This window comes from Cebus imitator, unplaced genomic scaffold (assembly GCF_001604975.1).
Source record: "Cebus imitator isolate Cc_AM_T3 unplaced genomic scaffold, Cebus_imitator-1.0 Scaffold35, whole genome shotgun sequence".
Lineage (NCBI taxonomy): Eukaryota > Metazoa > Chordata > Mammalia > Primates > Cebidae > Cebus > Cebus imitator.
In genome coordinates, this window is record NW_016107350.1 from 2403104 (window position 1) to 2423889 (window position 20786).

The 20786-nt window shown below is 34.5% G+C and overlaps 1 protein-coding gene across 1 annotated transcript in view; it reads left to right on the forward strand.

Annotated features, from left to right (window-relative positions):
* The window catches only part of CDH12 (cadherin 12), a 498310-nt gene that overhangs the window by 428311 nt on the left and 49213 nt on the right, over nucleotides 1-20786 (forward strand). The window contains exon 8 of the mRNA XM_017524645.2: nucleotides 9799-10052. Within this exon, the coding sequence (XP_017380134.1) occupies nucleotides 9799-10052 (254 nt within the window). The remainder of the gene's footprint in view (nucleotides 1-9798; nucleotides 10053-20786) is intronic.

The following is a 20786-nucleotide window of genomic DNA, read 5'->3' on the forward strand; positions in this document are numbered from 1 at the left end:
AATGTTTGTTGATACCACAGTGGTGGCATACTGATGTATGTAAGCTCTAATCATCTGAGAAGTAGAAGAAATGTGAAAGGCCAATAATGGACTTGAGAGAGCTATAAGGAGGAACGAGAAAAAGAATTACCGAGAGAGAATGAGAGAGAGAGAGAGAGAGAGAGAGCGTGAGAGAGAGGACTGCAGGGGAGCAGAACAAAGGTAGTTGAAATATCAGGAAGAAACCATTATCTACAGTGTACATAGTTTTCTCTTTTGTTGAGTGGTGACATGAAGGAGTCTGTAAACGTGAGAAAGATAAATTATAATGGCATTTAAAATGTGCAGATTTTTTTCCATCATAATGAGGCAAATTATAGGACTTTTCAATAACAAAGTGCAGGCAGAAAAGTGAAGATCATTTAATTTTGTCATTTCCTCCCCTTCTACAAAATACACTCTATTTACCCCAAACTGCAGTATACAATCTGTATTTACTCATTGTAATTATTTTAACCCAGAATAAATATTTTGCATTTAGTTCCGTTAATCAGTCTGCCCCTCCCATATTTACTCAGGAGCTCAGAATTTTAACAAGGAAGCAGTATCTATAGTCATGAAAATACTCTTAAATAGAAACACACTTTTCAAATAGATTATCAGATTTTTATTTCTACTATTGTGCATAAATTATGCTTAGGCTACAAATTAATGTAACCCACATGATCCCTTTCTATTAAATTAAGATTTATGCCAAATTTGCTCTTAGAAAAATATGTTAAATTCTTATCAACATTATTCCTTTATTGTTTGTTATTTAGTTTGTTTTTCTCTTTCTCTTTTAGTCCCAAATCAATGTAAAGTTTTATCATTTGATTTTTTCCTTAAAAAGGTCTCCAACAAAGGAATCATATTTAAATGGTTCACAAACAAACATCTATTCAAATGGAACAAATAAAAATTTCATTAATAATATAAAAAATACTTTAAATTAACAAGTCATAATATTTAAATATAAAATTAAGTATACTTTGGAAGTAAAATTAAGGTACAAAAGATTCAATTCTAGATACACATTATGTATATTTGTTTATATATTTATTTATATTTAATTATTATAACTATATTTTATAACCACACACATAGTTTTATGTTCATGTTTTCATTTTTATTTACATATATTTACTATCTATACCAATAAGTAACCAATGTCTAGGTGTTAATCTAGAAAAATGTATGTCATTCTTATTTATTTTTAATGCAATCGAAAAGGGTATGGTTTGATAATACTTCTTTATGGTATTATGTCAAAACATGTTAATCTTTGAAAGTAATCGTTGAGTTATAGAAGTTCAACTATCATTAAAGCAATAAGAACACATCTGCCTTTTTTCATGAGGAAAGATCTACAGAGAATGAAAGAGTCATGTTATTTAGGTTTTGTATTTATTGTATTTAATTTATTTAGAATTTTTAGACTTAACTGGGTTAAAATTGAGATATGCAAAATTATAAAATGCTTTTATTAAAATATATTTAGATGGTGTAGATAATCTTGAAAATATATCTGCAATTAAAAAAAAAAAAACTTGTTTTTCTGTTGCCCAGGCTGGAGTGCAATGGCATGATATCAGCTCACTGCAACCTCTGCCTCCCGTGTTCTAGCCATTCTCCTGTCTCAGCCTCCTGAACAGCTGGGACTACAGGCACCCACCACCATGCCTGGCTGATTTTTGTATTTTTAGTAGAGACAGGGCTTTACCATATTGGTCAGGCTGGTCTCGAACTCCTGACCTCAGGTGATCCACCCACCTCGGCCTCCTGAAGTGCTGAGATTACAGGCGTGAGCCACTGCACCCAGACAAACACTACTCTTTCCTTCTGTGGTGGATGAATCATTGTTGTCCATTTTCCTGGCCTGAAATTCATTATCTAAATAAAGCTCAATGTCCATAACTTTCACTACTTCATTCAACAGATACTTTTGAAGCAGCCACTATGCTTCTGCCTCCACTATGGAGATAACGCTACAGACACTCCCTGCACTCAAAGCTTCCATTCAGTTGAGGATGTCAGAAGATAAACAAATTAGAAATCCCTTTCAGCAACGGTGAATTCAAGCTAGAAAGACTTAAAGCAGGGTGAAGGGGTAAAAGCCCTGTGGAGGGTAGAGGGTATCGTATAGTGAGTGGAAAAAAAAAATAGCTTCTCTATTAGGGGGAAATATGATAAAAAACCTGACCATGTGGTATTTGGGTGATGTGTGTCCCTAAAAGTTTCAGCACCAATTGCAAAATCTCTGAATTGGGAATGTACTAGGCAAGAAGGCTGGCAGGGCTGGAATGCAGTGAAGGAAGAGGGCCTTGCCAGAGATGAGGTCAAACGTGCAGAGGAAGGGGTGGCCAGGGAGAGCCTTGCAGACTGGCAAAGATGTTGAATTATTAACAGATCATGATATAGAGCCCATATGAGTGTAGCTAGATCACCTTTGCTCTTGCTCACCCAGGTGACTTTGGCTGTCTGAAGAGAATAATGACTAGGAAATAATAAGGACAATAGCTTAGTTAAGAGACCTTAGAAGTAAGCCAGGAAGCAGAATGTGGAATGTGATGGTCTAGCCACAGAGACTGTGAGAGATGGTGAGATTCTAAATAAATTGTAAAGGAACAGCCAAGACATATTTCTACAAATATTATCATCATCTGGTAAATTACACCAAGCATTTGAGGACTTCAGAGCCTAATAAAGCACATGGATTTTCTTTCAGTGTTGTAATTTGCTTTCATCTCTAAATATGGATCCACTGGAAGCAATCCCCTATACTAACCTAGGGTTCTGCTAGAAAGAAAATTGTAGCCTGCACGCTACATCTATTAAATCTTTAAAAAATAATTCAGGAGGACATTTTTGTAATGAAACTTAAAAACCACCCACCTATCTATTGTATATAGTGTGTTGTATATTGTGTTTGTACACATATATGCACATAGATACATTACTGAATTAAATATGACAGTATGATTTCATAAAAATGAGAAAATATCCCATTGAATGAAGCCCATAAAAATTCAAAATCAATTGAAACAACTACAATTCTTTAAATACAGAATCTATTTTTGGAGTAAAGACTGTAAAATAGTACTATAATCAAGCATATATTCAGCAAGTTCTCAGAAAACTTTATCTTGCAATTATCATTAGGAGTTCTTAAAGAATTAGATGTATGTCAAAAACTGTGTCTATAAACATCAACAGTAGTGTTGCAGTTCTAGAAGGATATTAAATTATTTTTTAAGGTTTCCCCTTCAATGTTGCAATACAAGAATTCTGATATAAAATCAGATTCATACAGGAATTACATTTTAAGTATACTAAACACATTTAGAAAGTCCCAAATATATATTCCACATTTGAATATGTAGTCCTTTTTAAAACACCAGTTATTTTAATTTTTTTAGCTCACAGGTTTTGAGCTGCAGTAGAGGAATGAGGCATGATATGCTTTGTTTTCAGAATTTTTCTTTTTTTAATGCACTTTAAAATACATTAAAATGCTAATGTTCTGAAGCACATGTTGTTATTATTATTATTTTTTTCAAAATCTTTTAGTTGCTTCCCTGTTATTATTTTCTCCTCTGTCTTTTTCCTCTAAAGAAGGAGGGCTTGAGAAAATAATGATGGTCAGATTTCTAGGAACTGAGAAGACGGCAGAAAGGCATTTTTATTTATTTTATTAACCTTAACTTTGATTCACTTTATGAGACTATGACAGAACGCCATTTCACTGCAACACTTTGAATTCAGAGAAACATTATGAAGCTTTATAAACTGCTCCAAGGCATAAGATATTGGTAAAACAAAACAAAACAAAATAAAAACTGCTTTTATTCTACCCTCACACCCTGCGACTCTGAGCGTACTATTAAAAAGAAAACAGCTGGGCATGGTGGCTCACGCCTGTAATCCTAGCACTTTAGGAGGCTAAGGCGGGTGGGTCACGAGGTCAGGAGTTCAAGACAAGCCTGACCAATATGGCGAAACCCTGTCTCTCCTAAAAATACAAATATTAGCCGGGTGTGGTGGTGCGTGCCTGTAATGCCAGCTACTTGGGAAGCTGAGGCAGAATTGCTTGAACCCTGAAGATGGAGGTTGCAGTGAGCTGAGATCGTGCCACTGCACTCTCCAGCCTGGGTGACAGAGCAAGACTGTGTCAATAAGAATAATAACAGCCCGTCCTACATGGTGTTGAGTATTATAGCAATAAAACATTAGTAAAATCAGAATAAAGCTTTTAAAAAATTCAAATTGTCTAGAAATTAGGAGGTGAGCTACGTTTACAGTGACAGAATAAGAGTTTTTAAATTCAACGGCTTCCTTCGTAGTGAAAACCTAATTGAAATGTAGTCACTAGTGTTTTTTTGCTACTGAATAAATGGGAATAAAACATATACTTCTTATGAATAGTAAGTTGCATGAATTAAAACTTTTCAAGGACTCAGAATCTAAATATGTTTATAGAAGCACTTGAGTTTTCTTGAAAGTGATTGCAAAATTTAAATAATTAAAATAATTAAGTGAATATTTAAGTTATCCAAAAAAATAATTTTGTATCCTGTATAATTTTTCAAAGAGTCCTCTACCGTTTCTACAAAAGCTCTTTTTAGGAACTGTTTAAAATGAAGAATCGTAAGGTAATTTCCTATTTATTTTTTTAAAAAATCAAGATTTTTTTGAAATTAAACACAATCTTTACCATTTTGATGTTATTTGGCAATATTAGTTTATTTCAATTAACATAACTGTGTGATCACATTAAATCCAAAGATGAATTTGTTTTTTTCCCTTAAAAACATATGAGATAAATGATATTATTCTTCACAAGGAGGCTTTTAACAAATAGGCTAAGGTGCCAATTGGGCCCACTGAGCATATACACTTTATAATTACCCATTAATCAGCAAAACTCATTTTCTTTTTTCAGTCTTTAACAAATGAGAATTCACGTTATATGTTTTGGTACCATAGCACCATCATGTGGTTGATTTTCGAATAACTCTTAAGAACAAAATGATAATAAAATTTGGAATATTTTAGACAGCCAAACATACATGCCTTAGTTTAAGTTTAAAATACTCCTATTTTTAGCCACACTAACGTACCTAATTTAAAAAACCATGTACATGCTGTTGTTTCTATAAATATTATGTTCCTGTTTTTCTAAACATTTGTCTTTATCTTCTTTATAAAATACCTTACCTAGCTTCCCTAAACAGCCTCAACAACTGTTAGCCCCAAATCAACATAACCACTGTAGAATTGCTTGAACCTGGGAGGTGGAGTTTGTGGTGAGCTGAGATTGTGTCATTGTACTCCAGCCTGGGCAACAAGAGCGAAACTCCAACTCAAAAAAAAAAAAGGTGGTCCAGAGCACGGACAAAACCAGGTTGTCTTGGTACATCAGGTTTAGTGGTAAGAAAGCTTATGAGAGGGAGAAAGGAAGTGGTTTGACTAGCAAAGCCACTTGTTATGTAAATGAAACCTCCCTCAGAGAGAATAGATGATAATTATTTATTTCAGACTCTTAAAGTTGTCAGGCTCTCATTGGCTCCTAGATCTGGGAAAGGCAAAGAAAAGGCCTGCCTGCATTAATGGGGATTCTTTACAGATGCAAATTTTCTCCCACAAAGGGCAGCTTTGCAAGGCCACTTATATTTTTGACCCTGTGGCAGACATTTTAAAATATGCCAGAGAAATATATTTGGGGATGAAATATTTTTATTTCCTTCAGTAGCAGTGAACAAAGAAGCAGAATTTTCCCCTTGCCCAATTCCCCCCTTGAGTCTCTGGAGAACAACTGAATATATATATTTCATGTCTCTATAGCTGTGGTTTCTTACTACACAACTCTATAAGGTGCAATGTTTCCTGAACATTCTGGTGTCTGGTGTAATCTTCCCTTACGGAAACAACCTAAAGAGAAAGAAGCTGCTCAACTAAATTATCTTTAATCAGTGATTTCTTCCCCTTAGAAACGTTCATAACCATTAAATGGGCTCCAAGCAATGCCACAAAGTTTTCTATTTCTCGTACAGGAGAGAAATTAGTTCAATTTCACAATAATATGTGCCTATCTTAGAATGTGATTCATTTTCTAGTACTGAAAAGAATCGTTTATTCTATATTTATTTTGAATGCTGAGATTTTTATTGATTGTAAAACTAAAGTTCATTCCGCCCAACAATGGAGAGTAGTCAGATGTGTGAATAAAGTCAGAGAGAGATCATGCTGATTCTCTTGGTCCTTTCTGAGCTCTATACCATTTTGTACAGTGGAATTGCCTAAAGGTCAGGTTCACGAAGAAGTCCACCTAGGAAACTATTGTGACGTTTCTCTTACAATTTTCTTTAGTTCTTTGATTACTACAGACTATAAGTTTTCAGTTGGAAAAAATCTGTATGTACTGAAGAATTCTTTTATCTCATTCTGTCTCCCTGACAACCCGATATTTCCCTGCTGTAATAGGTCAGGAGTTCTTAAAAGGCATGAAACACATCTCATCTCCTTTAAAAAAATAGAAAAGGTTTCAAAATTCTCCCTTCATGTCTCGCTTGAAAAGGAGTTACCTGAAGAGAGTCAAGATTATCCAAATAGCGGTAGTGTGTAATCAAGTAGGGAAAAAAAATTACAATCTTATCTAGAAAGAATTTCACAAATCATGTAGATAACTAGAAATATTTCAACATATGAGAAAGTAGAGAGGCAAATGGGGAATGATTGGTATTAACTTTTACATTCTAAGATAGAAGTTAATTTTTGCCTAAAAAAGGGAGTTAGTGTGAACCAGGTCAGCTCAATTTGCTTTCTAGGCAAAAGGAACCCTAAGGTGATAAAATCAAAGTTGTTTTATACTACAACTTAGGGATATCCATCATAGAAAACTTACGTTGTTTAACACTTACAGAGTATTTAAAGTTTGCAAAAACAGAAAATACACTTTTATATATTCCTTAATTTGAATTAGCTAGTGCACTCTTCTATTTTATATATCATTCTCTCTCAGACATCTTCTAACATTCAATTTCTCTTAAACACACGTAGTTATAGAGAACTTGGTACTTCTAACTCATTCATTAAGCAAGATGACAATATTCTTTAATTTGTTGAATGAATTGAGAGGCATGTCTTATTTATCTTTTCGTCTTTCCATCCTTACAGGATGTATCCTAAGCCTTGCCACCACGTAAAACATCTACGTGTGTGTGTGTGTGTGTGTGTGTGTGTGTGTGTGTGTCTGTATGTGTATGTATTTTCTTTAATTCCCTGTAGAATGATTGTATTTATTAGAGGTTTCCTCCTTTTTCTAACCTAAAGTTACTCTTATTAACAATTCATCTTACTATTAATTCACCACTCAGAGACATAAAAAATAATCCTCACTTTGGGAGGCCGAGGCAGGTGGATCACGAGGTCAAGAGATCGAGACCATCCTGGTCAACATGGTGACACCCCGTCTCTACTAAAAATACAAAAATTAGCTGGGCATGGTGGCGTACGCTTGTAGTCCCAGCTACTCAGGAGGCTGAGGCAGGAGAATTGCTTGAACCCGGGGGGCAGAGGTTGCGGTGAGCCGAGATCGCGCCATTGCACTCCAGCCTGGGTAACAAGAGCGAAACTCCGCCTCAAAAAAAATAATAATAATAATAATAATAATCCTAGGTCATGGCAAAATAATGGCCTTTCAAATATTTGAAAATCTGTGCGTTTCCTTGCCTTGGTCTTCTTCATTCCAGCTAAACATCTTCAGTCATTGTAGTCATTTCTTATCTTTGGCTTCCGTGATGTTTCATTATTCTAGTCTCACAACGAGTTGTCTTTTCTTGAGTATAATTTCTTTAACAAAACAGTATTCAAGCTTCATGCTGATCAAAGAAGCATCGTTGGGCAATCCTCTCTCTTTTTTCAGGTGTTACACTTCTATTCATGTAATCAAAGACCATATTAGTCACCATCACATATTATGTATACTATTCTTTACTTATATTGGTATTAAGAGGAATCAAAATTTCTAACAGGAGAACCGTGAAAATGGAGGGAAATCAATATTATAAGTTAACAGCATGAGGTGAGCAAATAACCATATAGAAAAGTAAAGAAAGCATTGATTACAAAGCTGGTAAACACATGAATAAAAATAGAATAAATTAAATTAAATTGAAGGAATAACTATAGGAAATTAATAAATATAGTTCCTGCTGCATAAAAAAAAATAAGGCAAAAGAGACGACGTTATATTCAAGTGAAATTGCTGTTTTGTTATAATAAATTCCATGACATTGTGAGAGTTTTTGAAGATTTAAAATTGATTTTTTTTCTTTTGGTTTCTGTTGCTCAGAGGAAATGCATAAAATAGCAATCATATCTTTGAAGGAGAAAAATACCCTTCATTTTCCCAGGTGTGCTGTAGTAAAGGAACAGGTGTTCACACATCAGTTAGCAACTTATTGGAGTCAGACTGATATTTTTAAAGGTCCCAGAAAATCACTGGGTTAATGTTAAATCTGTGTTGTCTCAGATTTTCTTAGATGATCAGAGGCCCAAGGCCAGAGGTATTGACCTTAAAATCATCACTTAAAGCACCTCAGCAGCACCATATTCAGGAATAGTATATTTTCAGCTATTGCGAACATAAAATTAACATTTACAGTTCGTGCGAATGTAAACAGTGAAAAGCTAAAATGGAGCATCTGTGACTTCAGAGACAATGACTTCCTGTATTGCGTTTCACAGCCTGCTGCATTGTGGTCATATATATTAATATTTAAAGCCACTAGTCTTGGTAATGTGTATTGATGATGCATGACACTGCCCACACTTTATATATACAGTTCTGAGAACACAAAACCACAACTCTTTTTGTAATTAGCACTATGCATGCTTTTAAATATTGATACAGGCCTTCACTAGTAGAAAAAGACTTACACATTCAAAAGTATTTAATACAGAATGCCACTATTATCAAAATAAGAAAACTGGTCCCATGAAAATTCCATATTTTGTTTTCATGGGACCACTTTTCATACCAAATTTGCAGCTAGAACCTAGAATACCTTCAGCTATCTTCATTTTTATTCAGTTTTTTGTTTATCATTGCTTTCTTCCACTAGGTGTCAGTATTGGATAAGAGCAGAGACATGCTTCTCTGGACATCTGGTCTCTTGCTGTTTTAACGTTCATATAAAATGATTAAACCCTACCTGCATGTATGTCTGCATGTAAATGATGAGATTTTTTTTCTTAACATATGCAACCGATGATCTTCACAAGTTACCCAGAAACTTCTATATGAGGGTGATTCTTTCATAAAATGTTTTCCTTGTGCCTGTAATCCCAGCACATTGGGAGGCCGAGGTGGGCGGATCACCTGAGGTCAGGAATTAGAGACCATCCTGGCCAACATGGTAAAACCCCTCCTCTACTAAAAACACAAAAATTATCCGGGCATGGTTGCGCGTGCCTGTAATCCCAGCTACTCAGGAGGCTGAGGAAGGAGAATTGCTTGAACCTGGAAGGCAGAGGTTGCAGTGAGCCAAGATCAGGCCACTGCACTCCAGCCTGGGCAGAAAGCAAGACTCCATCTAAAAAAAAAAAAAAAAAAAAAATTTGCCTTGTACTGCCCTTACCCACTAATTATGAAGGAAAATGAAAATTTTAAACCAGTACAATTGGTAATAACTTGCAAATTGCTCTGAAGTAATGTTCAACATTTCTGCTACATTCTATATAAATGTACTCCTTATTCTTAATTTGTCCTCACTACAGCCTTTAGATTTTGAAACAAAGAAGGCATACACTTTCAAAGTTGAGGCTTCCAACCTTCACCTTGACCACCGGTTTCATTCGGCGGGGCCTTTTAAAGACACAGCTACGGTGAAGATCAGCGTGCTGGACGTCGATGAGCCGCCGGTTTTCAGCAAGCCGCTCTACACCATGGAGGTGTACGAAGACACTCCGGTAGGGACGATCATTGGAGCTGTCACTGCTCAGGACCTGGATGTAGGCAGCAGTGCTGTTAGGTGAGAAAAAGAAACGTTTTCTTTTCTGTTTTACAGAAAAAAAAAAAAAAAAAAAAAAAAGAACAACATCAACAACAAAAACTCTCTGTCCGAAAATGCATGATGATCTAATTATAGAATATGATGCTTGGAAACATAATGACTTTACATCAAAACAGATGAAATGACATAGGATTTGGAAAAACAAAAAACAAACAAAAAAAAACATGATTAAGGATTGCAACAGTTACTAGTGGTGCTTTATAACCACTAGTGGTCTGATTCTCATGCCACTCAAGGTAACAAATACTCAACTCTCCATGTATAATCAGGATTTAATAATATAACCTTTTAGAGAATGATTCTCATAATTAGCGATATTAAGATACTTTGGAAGTACCTAGAGTATAATACATATTAATACATTTTTAATTACTCTAAAATTTCTGTCCCCTTACCCAAAGTTAGTGTTTGAAAAAGTTAGCTGCAACCTTTGCAATTTGCATGTCATTTTTCCAGTGTGATAAACGTGTGTGCTGGGTTCAAGGCGAAAGGAGTAGAGGCACAGTTAGTCAGTCCTAAGGTAAAATGAATTTATGGAATTGCTGAAAGCACACACTTTGCAAAGAGCTGCTACCTGCTCATCTGTCTCCCTCTCTGTCTCTCCACAAATACATTCCTCTAGTATTATCAAGACATAATACAATTTCCCTTTTCCTCACTTATACATTGACCTAGAAGTATGTTTGGATAATTTTTTTTCCCATTCATTCCATTGTACACTTGAATTTTCTACCACATATCTACAGCTGCTGGGAAACCAAATAAAAAACAAGTATGAGATTTGTCCCTGAATCTTCTATGTCTAAATAATTGAAGCTTAGTAGGCAAGAACCAAAATAAGAAAATATTAAGTAGGTTTTTAAAGCAAAAACACTCTATTCTATTGACATACAACAGACAAATATCTTGTAAGATTTTACACCATGTGGTAAGTAAAGATTAAAACAATGGATCGCGTATTCACTGGTATCCTTAACACAATAATTGCATATAGTGAAATCTCAGAAAGTGGCTTGACAGCATACGTAACTTGCTGTTTGGATTTATCTGACTCCATCACCTGTAATTACACGAATACTGCCTCAATCAGTTCTAGTTGCTATAATCCATTAACACATACTGGATGTATTAGTCTGTTTTCACACTGCTATAAATAACTGCGCTGAGACTGGGTAATCTATAAAGCAAAGAGGTCTAATTGACTCACAGTTCTACATGGCTAGGGAAGCCTTGGGAAGCTTACAATCATGGCGAAAGAGGAAGCAAGTGCATCTAACATGGCAGCAGGCAAGAGACAATGAGTGAAAAAGGAACTGTCAAACCCTTATAAAACAATCAGATCTTGTGAGAACTCACTCACTATCATGAGAAAAGCATGGGGCAACCACCCCCATGAGCCAATCATCTCCTACCAGGACCCTCCCTCACATATATGGATTCCAATTTAAAATGAAGTTTTGTTGGGGACACAGAGCCAAACCATGTCACTGGGTGACTTAAGCAACAAACATAGTTCTGGAGGCCAGAAAGTCCAAGATCAATGGACCATCAGATCCGGCATCTGATGAGGACCTGCTTTCTTTTCAGCAGGTGGTCATCTTCTCCTCGTATCCAGACACTGGAGAAAGAGAAACAGAGCTCTCTCTAGAGCCCCTTTTGTAATGGTAAAAATAACTTTCTGAGGGCTCCATCCTGATGAACTAATTACCTTCCAAATGCCCCATCTTTTAATACTACCACATTAAGGTTTAGGATTGCAAGATGTGAATTTTGGGGGATACATATCAGCTCATACTATTCTAATTCTGCCCACCCCAAATTTATGTCTTTCCTACATGCAAAATGCATCCATCCTCAGAGCCCCAAAATTCCCAACTTCTTCCAATATGAACTCAAATCCAAAGTGTCATCTAAATATATCTAAACCAAACAAATGTGAGACAAAAGGTACAATTTATACGGAGGCCAAATTCCTCTCCAGCTGTGAAGCTGTGAAACCAGGTAAGTTATGTGTTTCCAAAATACAATGGTGAAGATATTCCTATTCCGAGAGAGAAAGAGGAAAGAATAGAGGTGTGAGAGGTCCAATGTAAGTCTAAAACCTAATGGGGCAAACTCCATTAAACTTTGGTCTCAAGCATAACTCAAACTCGGTTAAACCTTATTCTCCTATAAGTGAGAACATGCGGTGTTTGATTTTCTGCTCTTGTGTCAGTTTGCTGAGAATGATGGTTTCCAGGTTCATCCATGTCCCTACAAAGGACACATAGGTGGGTGTTGAACAATGAGAACACATGGACACAGGGAGGGGAGCACTACACACTGGGGTCTGTTGGGGGGAAAAGGGGAGGGACGGGGGGGCGGGGAGTTGGGGAGAGATAGCATGAGGAGAAATGCCAGATATAGGTGAAGAGGGGGAAGGCAGCAAATCACACTGCCACGTGTGTACCTATGCAGCAATCTTGCATGTTCTTCACATGTACCCCAAAACCTGAAATGCAATTAAAAAAAAAGAAAAACCTTAGTCTCAAAACATAAACTTTCTGTAGCTCAACTCTTCACCTTGCAGGTCCACTAGAATGGATGTTCCATTTTTGGACTCATTAAGGTGGCAACATAACCACCCCATCTCAGAGGCCATCACTTGTGCTGTGGCTCTCTGCAGTGGCCTCACTCGTGCAGTGATCACACCCTCAGAGCTCCATTGGGCAACATTATCCCAATGTCACCTCTAGGCATTGATCTCAATGTTAGAAATCATTATGGAAGCAGCCATTCCACAAGCCTGGTGACATCAAGGCTTATTTGGGTGATTTGGAATTCTTCCTTTGATTTGGAGAAGTATGCATGCTCATAGCTGAAGAGCTCTATGCTATTTCATAGAGCTGAAGAAGTCTGATGGTCTTCTTTCATTTTACCACATTTCTTTATGTTCTTTAGTACCAGCCGGCAGTGTTTCTTCTATTATAATCTCATCTATTTTCCTGGCTTTTTTGAAATAGTGGATGAAGTTCATGGTTTACACCTATACAAACCTTCTTATTAAGTAATTGATCTATCATCCCTTAATCTCTTCTAAACACATTTTCTCATTATTTTGGAACATGGACAGGTTGAGATATTTCCAAGTCTTTAAGCTTTCATTTCTTTTTGATTAAAAATTTCATCTTTATTTAATTTCTTTTCTTTCAGGTTTTACTGTAAGCAGTTGTGAGGAACAAAGCTACTCCTTTCACACTTTGCTTAAATGATCTCCTCAGCTAAATATCTAATTTCACTACTCAAAAGTCCTTTTTTCCATGAAATACTAGAACATGAACACCATCCACCTGTGTTCTTTGTCACTTTATGACAAATATTACCTTTCCTACAGTTTCTAATGGCATGTCTTCACTTTTCTCTGATAACACATCAGAATGGCTTTTACTCTCCATGTTTCTACCAACGTTCTGTTTCTGATTGTTTAGATGTTCTTTAAGAAGACAGAATCTTTCTCTATAGTTGTCTGTGCCCTTTACACAATATTTTTAAACATTCATAATTTTAGCACTTCAAAACTCTTCCGGCCCGTACCCATTACCCAGTTTCATAGTTACTTCTACATTTTTAGGTATTTTTTATAGCTGCACCCCTACTGCTTGGTAGCAACTTCTGTTATAGTCACTTAAGGCTGCTATAAGAAATTACTGTAGATGGAGTAGCTTCAGCAACAGACATATATGTCTCTTGTTTCTCAAAACTGGAAAGCTTATAATCAATGTGCCAAGAGATCCAGTGTTTAATAAGGGCCTGCTTTCTATTTAACAGAAAGTCATGTCCTTGTATCCACACAGCAGAAAAAGAAAGAGAGCTGTCTGGGTTTTTTGTTAGAAGGACACTAATCCTATTTATGAAGGCTTCACCCTCAGGACCTCATTACCCCCACAAAGCCCCATATCGAAATATCATATATTAGACATTAGAATTTCAACACAGGAATTTTGGGGAAACATAAACATTCAGTCCATAAAAATGCTTTTCTTCTTGAAGAGAATCTATAATCAGGAGAGAACTCTAATAAAAGCTCATCTATCTTTTAAAAAGAAATAAGTATAACAATTATTGAGCACCCCTACATTTCAGGCTGAATGCTAACCAGTTTGCTCACTGGATTGAAACTATTGTTTTACATGTACATATGACAACATGATTCAATTCCAGTTAGGTTCCAGAAAACCAAATATGATTTATAGGGCTAGATGCACTTGCATGCACGCGCGCACACACACACACACACACACACACACACACACACAGAGAGAAAATATTTGTTGAGGTATTCTCCAGAATCTGCTGCCTTGGTAACTATGATGTATTATTCTAACATTATTTATCAGTATTTTATTTCTGAAGCACATGTTCATAATTATAAAAGCAGAAGATGCCTGATGAATAGATTTACAGTTTTTTAAAAAATATGGGCAGTCACTGAAAAAATATTGAAGTTTGCAGCAAAATAAAAAGTAAATAAAGATTAATTGAAACTCTTTGCAGGTCAATAAGAATGTAGATGCAGAAATTATGTATCTAGAGAACATGTTATGTTGTTTAATTTACTATAGGTTCTATTTTGAAGATATAAAAGAATGATGGGGCCAAAATATTAAGAAAAACACGATTTTAGTGCAATACTTAACAACTAGAAAAATCAAAACTTTCCTAAGTAGAAAACATTATTAGGCAAAGATACAAACTTTCAAATTCAAGAAAATTGTTAGAGTCAAGACCCCGGTGTGAAGAACAAAGGAAGGTTAATATGAAAGAAATTCTCCTGCTGTAAGTATGTTTTTTATTTTGTACTTTTTATGTCACAGTAGCTAGCAGCTGATATAAAGTAGTGTACCAAGTCTTAGTTCTAATGAGTAGCAGCCTGCTCACTTGACATAGATGTATCTAATTGATCCCCACGAGGGGCTGTCAAAAAACAGAGCTGTTTTTGAGTCAACATGAAACCTGTCTTTGTTCCATGTCCTTGGAGTGAACAACAAACTTGAAAAATGTCAGCTAAGGAAACATGGGGTATGAGGCATCATCTTTCCTTGTTCTGAAAATATGTTTACTCACTTAAGAATGATACTGAAAATACATTGTGAAAACTAAGCATTACAGTGTAAAATTACCTGACTTGTTTAGGCGTGCTCTGTTTAGTTTTCCTTTGCTTAGCTGTCTTTTCACAGAGTTATTATGCAAGTTATTAATTTAGGATCTTGGGTATTTTATCATCATCATCATCTTCATCATCATCATCATCACTAAGCACAGCAAAGAGCCACATCAATGTCATAACCAAGGACTGACCCTGTTTTGAAGAAAGGTTCTCTTTGGTTTAATGACTAGTAAATACACCATGTCTGGTTCCTTACTCTCAATGATTGGTCCCAGCTTAATTTCGAGTTATTCTTTACTTTTCTACTTTTTGCCTTTTGATGCACTGATTTCTTGTCTCTAATGCTGTATATTCTTTGAGGTAGGCACTGTGATTATACCATTCACAGAAACAATTTCTAGTAAGTCAAGTGAGACTGGATTAAGTATACCTACCATTGGTGAGGTAAGGGCTTTTCATAACAGCAAGCTCTTGAGTTTAGAAATTTAAAACTGTTGATTTTCCAGTTACATTGAAACATATTATTTACTTTGCATATTAGTGATTTAGGTTACAGAAAGATTTCAGTAGGTCATTTTGCTCAATATGTGCCATTTTTCTTTTGTTCTAAACCTGTAAAAGTTTGTTATCCTTGAAATAAATTTAAAAACAAAACAATTATATTTTTTATAAAATTTGAAAATTATTCATTTAATTTTAATCCGTGTCAAAAGTATTAAATAATAACGTAATGATGGTGTGAAGTACATCTATTTTATGTATTTCAACTTGCATATATAAACTCAGAATTACAGTGGTTAATAGAACAATTCAACCATGTACAGATTGTTCCTCGACTTGTAATGATTCATTTTATGATGTTTTGACTTTGTAATGGTGTGAAAACAATATGCATCCCATAGAAACCATACTTTGAATACCTACACATCCATTCTTTTTTTCACTTTTTTTCACTCAATAAATTACATAAGATATTCACCACTTTATTATAAGATAGGCTTTGTGTTAGATGATTTTGTCCAAATGTAGGCTAACATAAGTTTTTTAAGCAGGTTTAAGGTAGACTATTAAGCAACAATGTTCAGTAGCTTAGGTGTTTTAGATGCATTTTCAACTTAAGGTATTTTCAACGTATGAGGGTTTGTTGAGATGAAACCTCACGGTAAGTCAAGGAGCATCTGTATTTGTTATCATATCTATGCTTTTGTTTAATAATCTTTGTAACCAAAATCCATGCTTAAAATCAAGTAATTTAAATAATAATCAGAAAATCATTATCAACTACCATAAGTAGAATGTAATATTAAATTAAATTACTAATTAGTTGTTAAAAATAAAATGTCTGTTTCCACCAAAAATCATCTTATATCCCAAATCTAGTCCTTTCACCACACTTTTGTAAAAATTGCTGTAATCAATTGCAATTGATTTTTTAAATATTCATGATTAAGAAAGTATCAAAGTAGCTCGTTTGCATTTGACGGCCCTTTTCAATATGACAGAAACCTTATCACATATGCAAAGCCCTAAGTTCAAACACAATACACTTTGGGATAGAGAAGAAAGAGGGGCCCAGCTATCATGTGATATTGTATAGCCGTATATATAACATAATAAATGTTTGAAAAATTGTCCATTCTCTGTTCTCATCGACATCATAAGATTTTTGTGAGGATTAAATGAAGTGATGGGATAATGTTTCTAGAGCAGTATCTGGCATATTTAGAGCTACTTATGTGATTTATTTTGTTCTTCTTCCCATTAGTGTATAAACTGTACAGGGGCAGAGATTTTTCTACATTTTTATTGATAGATCCCACACACCTAAAATATTGCCTAGCACAAGTGGCTAGTTAATAAATATTTGTTCAATGAATGACTTGACCTCTATAATACTAATTTCCACTAAATATTCAAATGGCATAGCATTCATTTGTGTTTTCTGCATGAAGAAAAATTAACACAGTTATTTCATTTATATATTTAGAAATATACCTGAGAATCTACAATAATTTCAGTATTTCAAACCTTAGATTTGTTTCAAATGTTGGCTCACAATTGTCTCTAATCATTAACTAATAGAAAATGCTACCTTAAAAAATCACATTTGTTTTTGTATGGATTATGACCCTGTAGCTTTGCAAATAATCATGCACTTGTTGTCAGAGGCTTCTTTGATGATTTTGAGAATATTTACATTATATTAAGATTCACATTGTGAATACTAAAGGGAAGAGATAAGACATGGAGGGCTGAGAAAAGATTAACTGTTTTGTCCTAATGAATATTCTATAATATATTTGGATAATATTCTTCTTCTAATACCTATATGAATCTTCAGTACTTTCTCAGAAAACATGCTTTGAAAAAAAGGAGAAGTAATTTTCTATCCACTAAATAATAAAATCTAAAATGAGAAAAGCTGATTAAAGTTATTCAAAGCAAGGGGTTGGACTGTACATGAAAGAGCATTTTAAAGTTCACATTAAGAAAAAATAGTGTGTTAGTTTCTATACCAAAGCTATTCTTCATGAATTACTTTATTAATTCTAAGTGCAGGTAAATGCTGGCTTTTAACAATAGCTAGGACTCAAAGTACCTCTAAAGATTATATTATAAATTCTTAGATCATTTGATGTTATGCAGGAATCAAAAACACAGAAACAATACAAAACATGTTAAATGAAAAAAATAGATATTTTGTACAAATGGGTGGACATAAAAAGAAAAAGCAGAGAGGGTGTCATATGGAATACCTCAAAGAAACTTGGGGATAAACAAACCAATAAAAGGAGATGCAGAATTTAGAAACGGCAGGAGTCGCTGGATATGTTAATCTCTGGGGATTTTGCCCTATTCATCTTTTCTATAACTGTGCTATACTGAGTGTTTAGGACCCACAAGAGAATTATTTCTCTGAAGTTGGTTTTGCATGTGATCTCCTTGCAAATGTACTGAGGGTGTTTAGCTTGTTTTAACTCCATTTATAGAAGCAAAGAAACTGAGACATCATTTTACTAAAAAAAAAGGAAAAAGAAAAAAAAGCAAACAAGAAAGAGAAGAAGAAAAATTTGTGCTAAGAAAACAGAGATCAACTGGACTATAATTTGCTAACAGAGGTTAATCCCTATAAAGATCATACCAGAACAACCAGGTGTATGAGCCCTTAAGAAAAAAGACAGTATATTTATACATGTAGATACAGATCTACCTATATTAGATTTGTAAAAACTCACATGCACATCATGCACATATACACATGCATATACATACTGCATTTTATTAGTACATTGTATTATACATTAGAATATATCTTTTACACCAAGAAAATTTTTAAAATTAAATTAATTATGCATGTAGTATATGAAGCCTTGTTCAATATAGTCGTAACTCTCAAGTATCTTTTCATTTTTTGCATTATATGTATTTGTGTCATAAGGAAAAGTCTGGTAAGTACCGCAATAGGGTTCAATATGGTGATTTCACGGGATATGAAGGACATGAAGAAGATACTGGGAAGTGGGACAAATGAATTATAAATGATGAAATATATATACCGTTTTGATATTCAAGATGGCAGAAGTCTAGGATGAAGGAAATAAAAGAGGGTGAACAACTATTTTAACTGGAAGAAATAGAATTGAGAAGAGTTGAGTTTTGGTATACCACATCTTCAAATTTCTTTATACTAGTTCTGAATCTTAAAATTTATCAATAACTTAATTTGCCTATTTTTGATCTCTCCTTAATCTCTTTGGGTAGCCATTGCACACAAACTCGGTGAAATCTATCCCCAGTGAGACAATTGGATATATATGCTTTATCCAAGCGGTTACCAAGTTATTGGTCCATGTGAATCTGCCTCTTACAATAGAATTCTATCTGTAGCTGACAATGGCAAACAAAGTTGATAACTTTACTAGCATACATGCTTATTTAGTTTGCAGTGGAAAAAAATAGCATTGTCTCCAAATGTACACCAAGTGAATGGTTGAGAATACATTTTTTCAGAATTTGCTGTTAGCTAATAAATTACGGAGAACTACATTTTTCTCTATAAATAAAGTTATTTTTGCTTCCTCTACAAATGGCCAAGTCACTGACAGTCAATATAAAAGGAACTATTGCAAATAACATGTACCAAGAGAAACACATTCATTTTATTTATGTCACATTCATTTTATTACATGTAGTAACATCGTAACAGCTAAATTGTGCTGGGTACTGAGCTTAGCCCATTGCTCAGATTTGTTTTAGCATTGAAGCTGACATTAGTTTACAGAATGGGACATGAGGCCCAAGATCATAGTATGTCTTCAGAAAGAATAAGACAATGATTTTAACAGAAGCAGCCAAATTTCAAAGGTCACACTACTAATCGGTCTGCTACTTAAATGTGATTGAAATGCTAACCTGAATTTTTGAGTTGCTATGTAATTCTAAAATTGATGAAAATAAAATTAAAATTAAGCAAAGTGGCTGGAATGTCAACACAAGGCAGTAAAAATGTATGATATTTGATCTTTTAAAATATATTAGCTATGGACTCTGCTATATACCTGAAAGTATTATATACACTTTGCAGATGTTTAAAAGTAATTACAACAACATAATTAAACCTGAAAAAATGTTGCATTGGATTATGACAATAGTGACATTGACCAGTCTGGACACACAAAACTCAAAGTGTATAGCTGTTTTAGTAACTTTTTTTTTTGCATGTAAACAAATCACCATATTATACCTTATTACTTGAGATAAAGTTCTTTTTATTTTTTTGAGAGAACTACGAAGTTCTTGTACAATTTAGGCATAACTAAGGGTTTAAAGTTGACTAAACTCAAGGGGTTTGTGATACAGATCTGCAACTCCAATTTTAAGATGGATTTAAACTAATTAGCCAATACTGAGTTTGCTTTAATTTTCAAACAGGTTTTACATTATTCTGCTGATACACCTAAGGAAATCTCAATGACTAAGTAACAGATATTTGTTAGGGTATGAACTAGCCCTGTTAAGCTCTTTGTAACTCCCCCCAAATGAGAGAATGTCCTTGTCTTTGTAGTCTACATGGTCTGTGTTACTGACCTGGACCACCTGGGTTTAACTCTTGCCTGCTAGAGATTCAGTTTCGTTGCTTTACCTCCAAGTGCTGAGAGAGTATACTATGTAAATACAAATGTCATAGCTCTTTTTCTTCTTTCTATAATTTCTTTAGTAGAATAGCCCCTTTGTCACAAGTATTTGAGATTTTGTACATTATTTATATTTTAAAAGAGTAACTTTAAATATATAAACAATAAATATAAAATGCTCTTCTTTAAAAATACTGTAATAATCAGTGATCAATAGGAAACAAGAGAAATGAATCATTTCATAAGCTGTTCTAGAGCATTCAGTTAAGAGAATATGTGTAATTTTCAGAGGACAAATTAGCTGAGGAATAGACTAATCACAAGCAGGAAATGCAAGCTTAGTTAGAAGGAAAAGGAGGAAAATAAAAGCTTTCTTTCTAATATGATGTCTATATTTGGGTGTCAAATGGT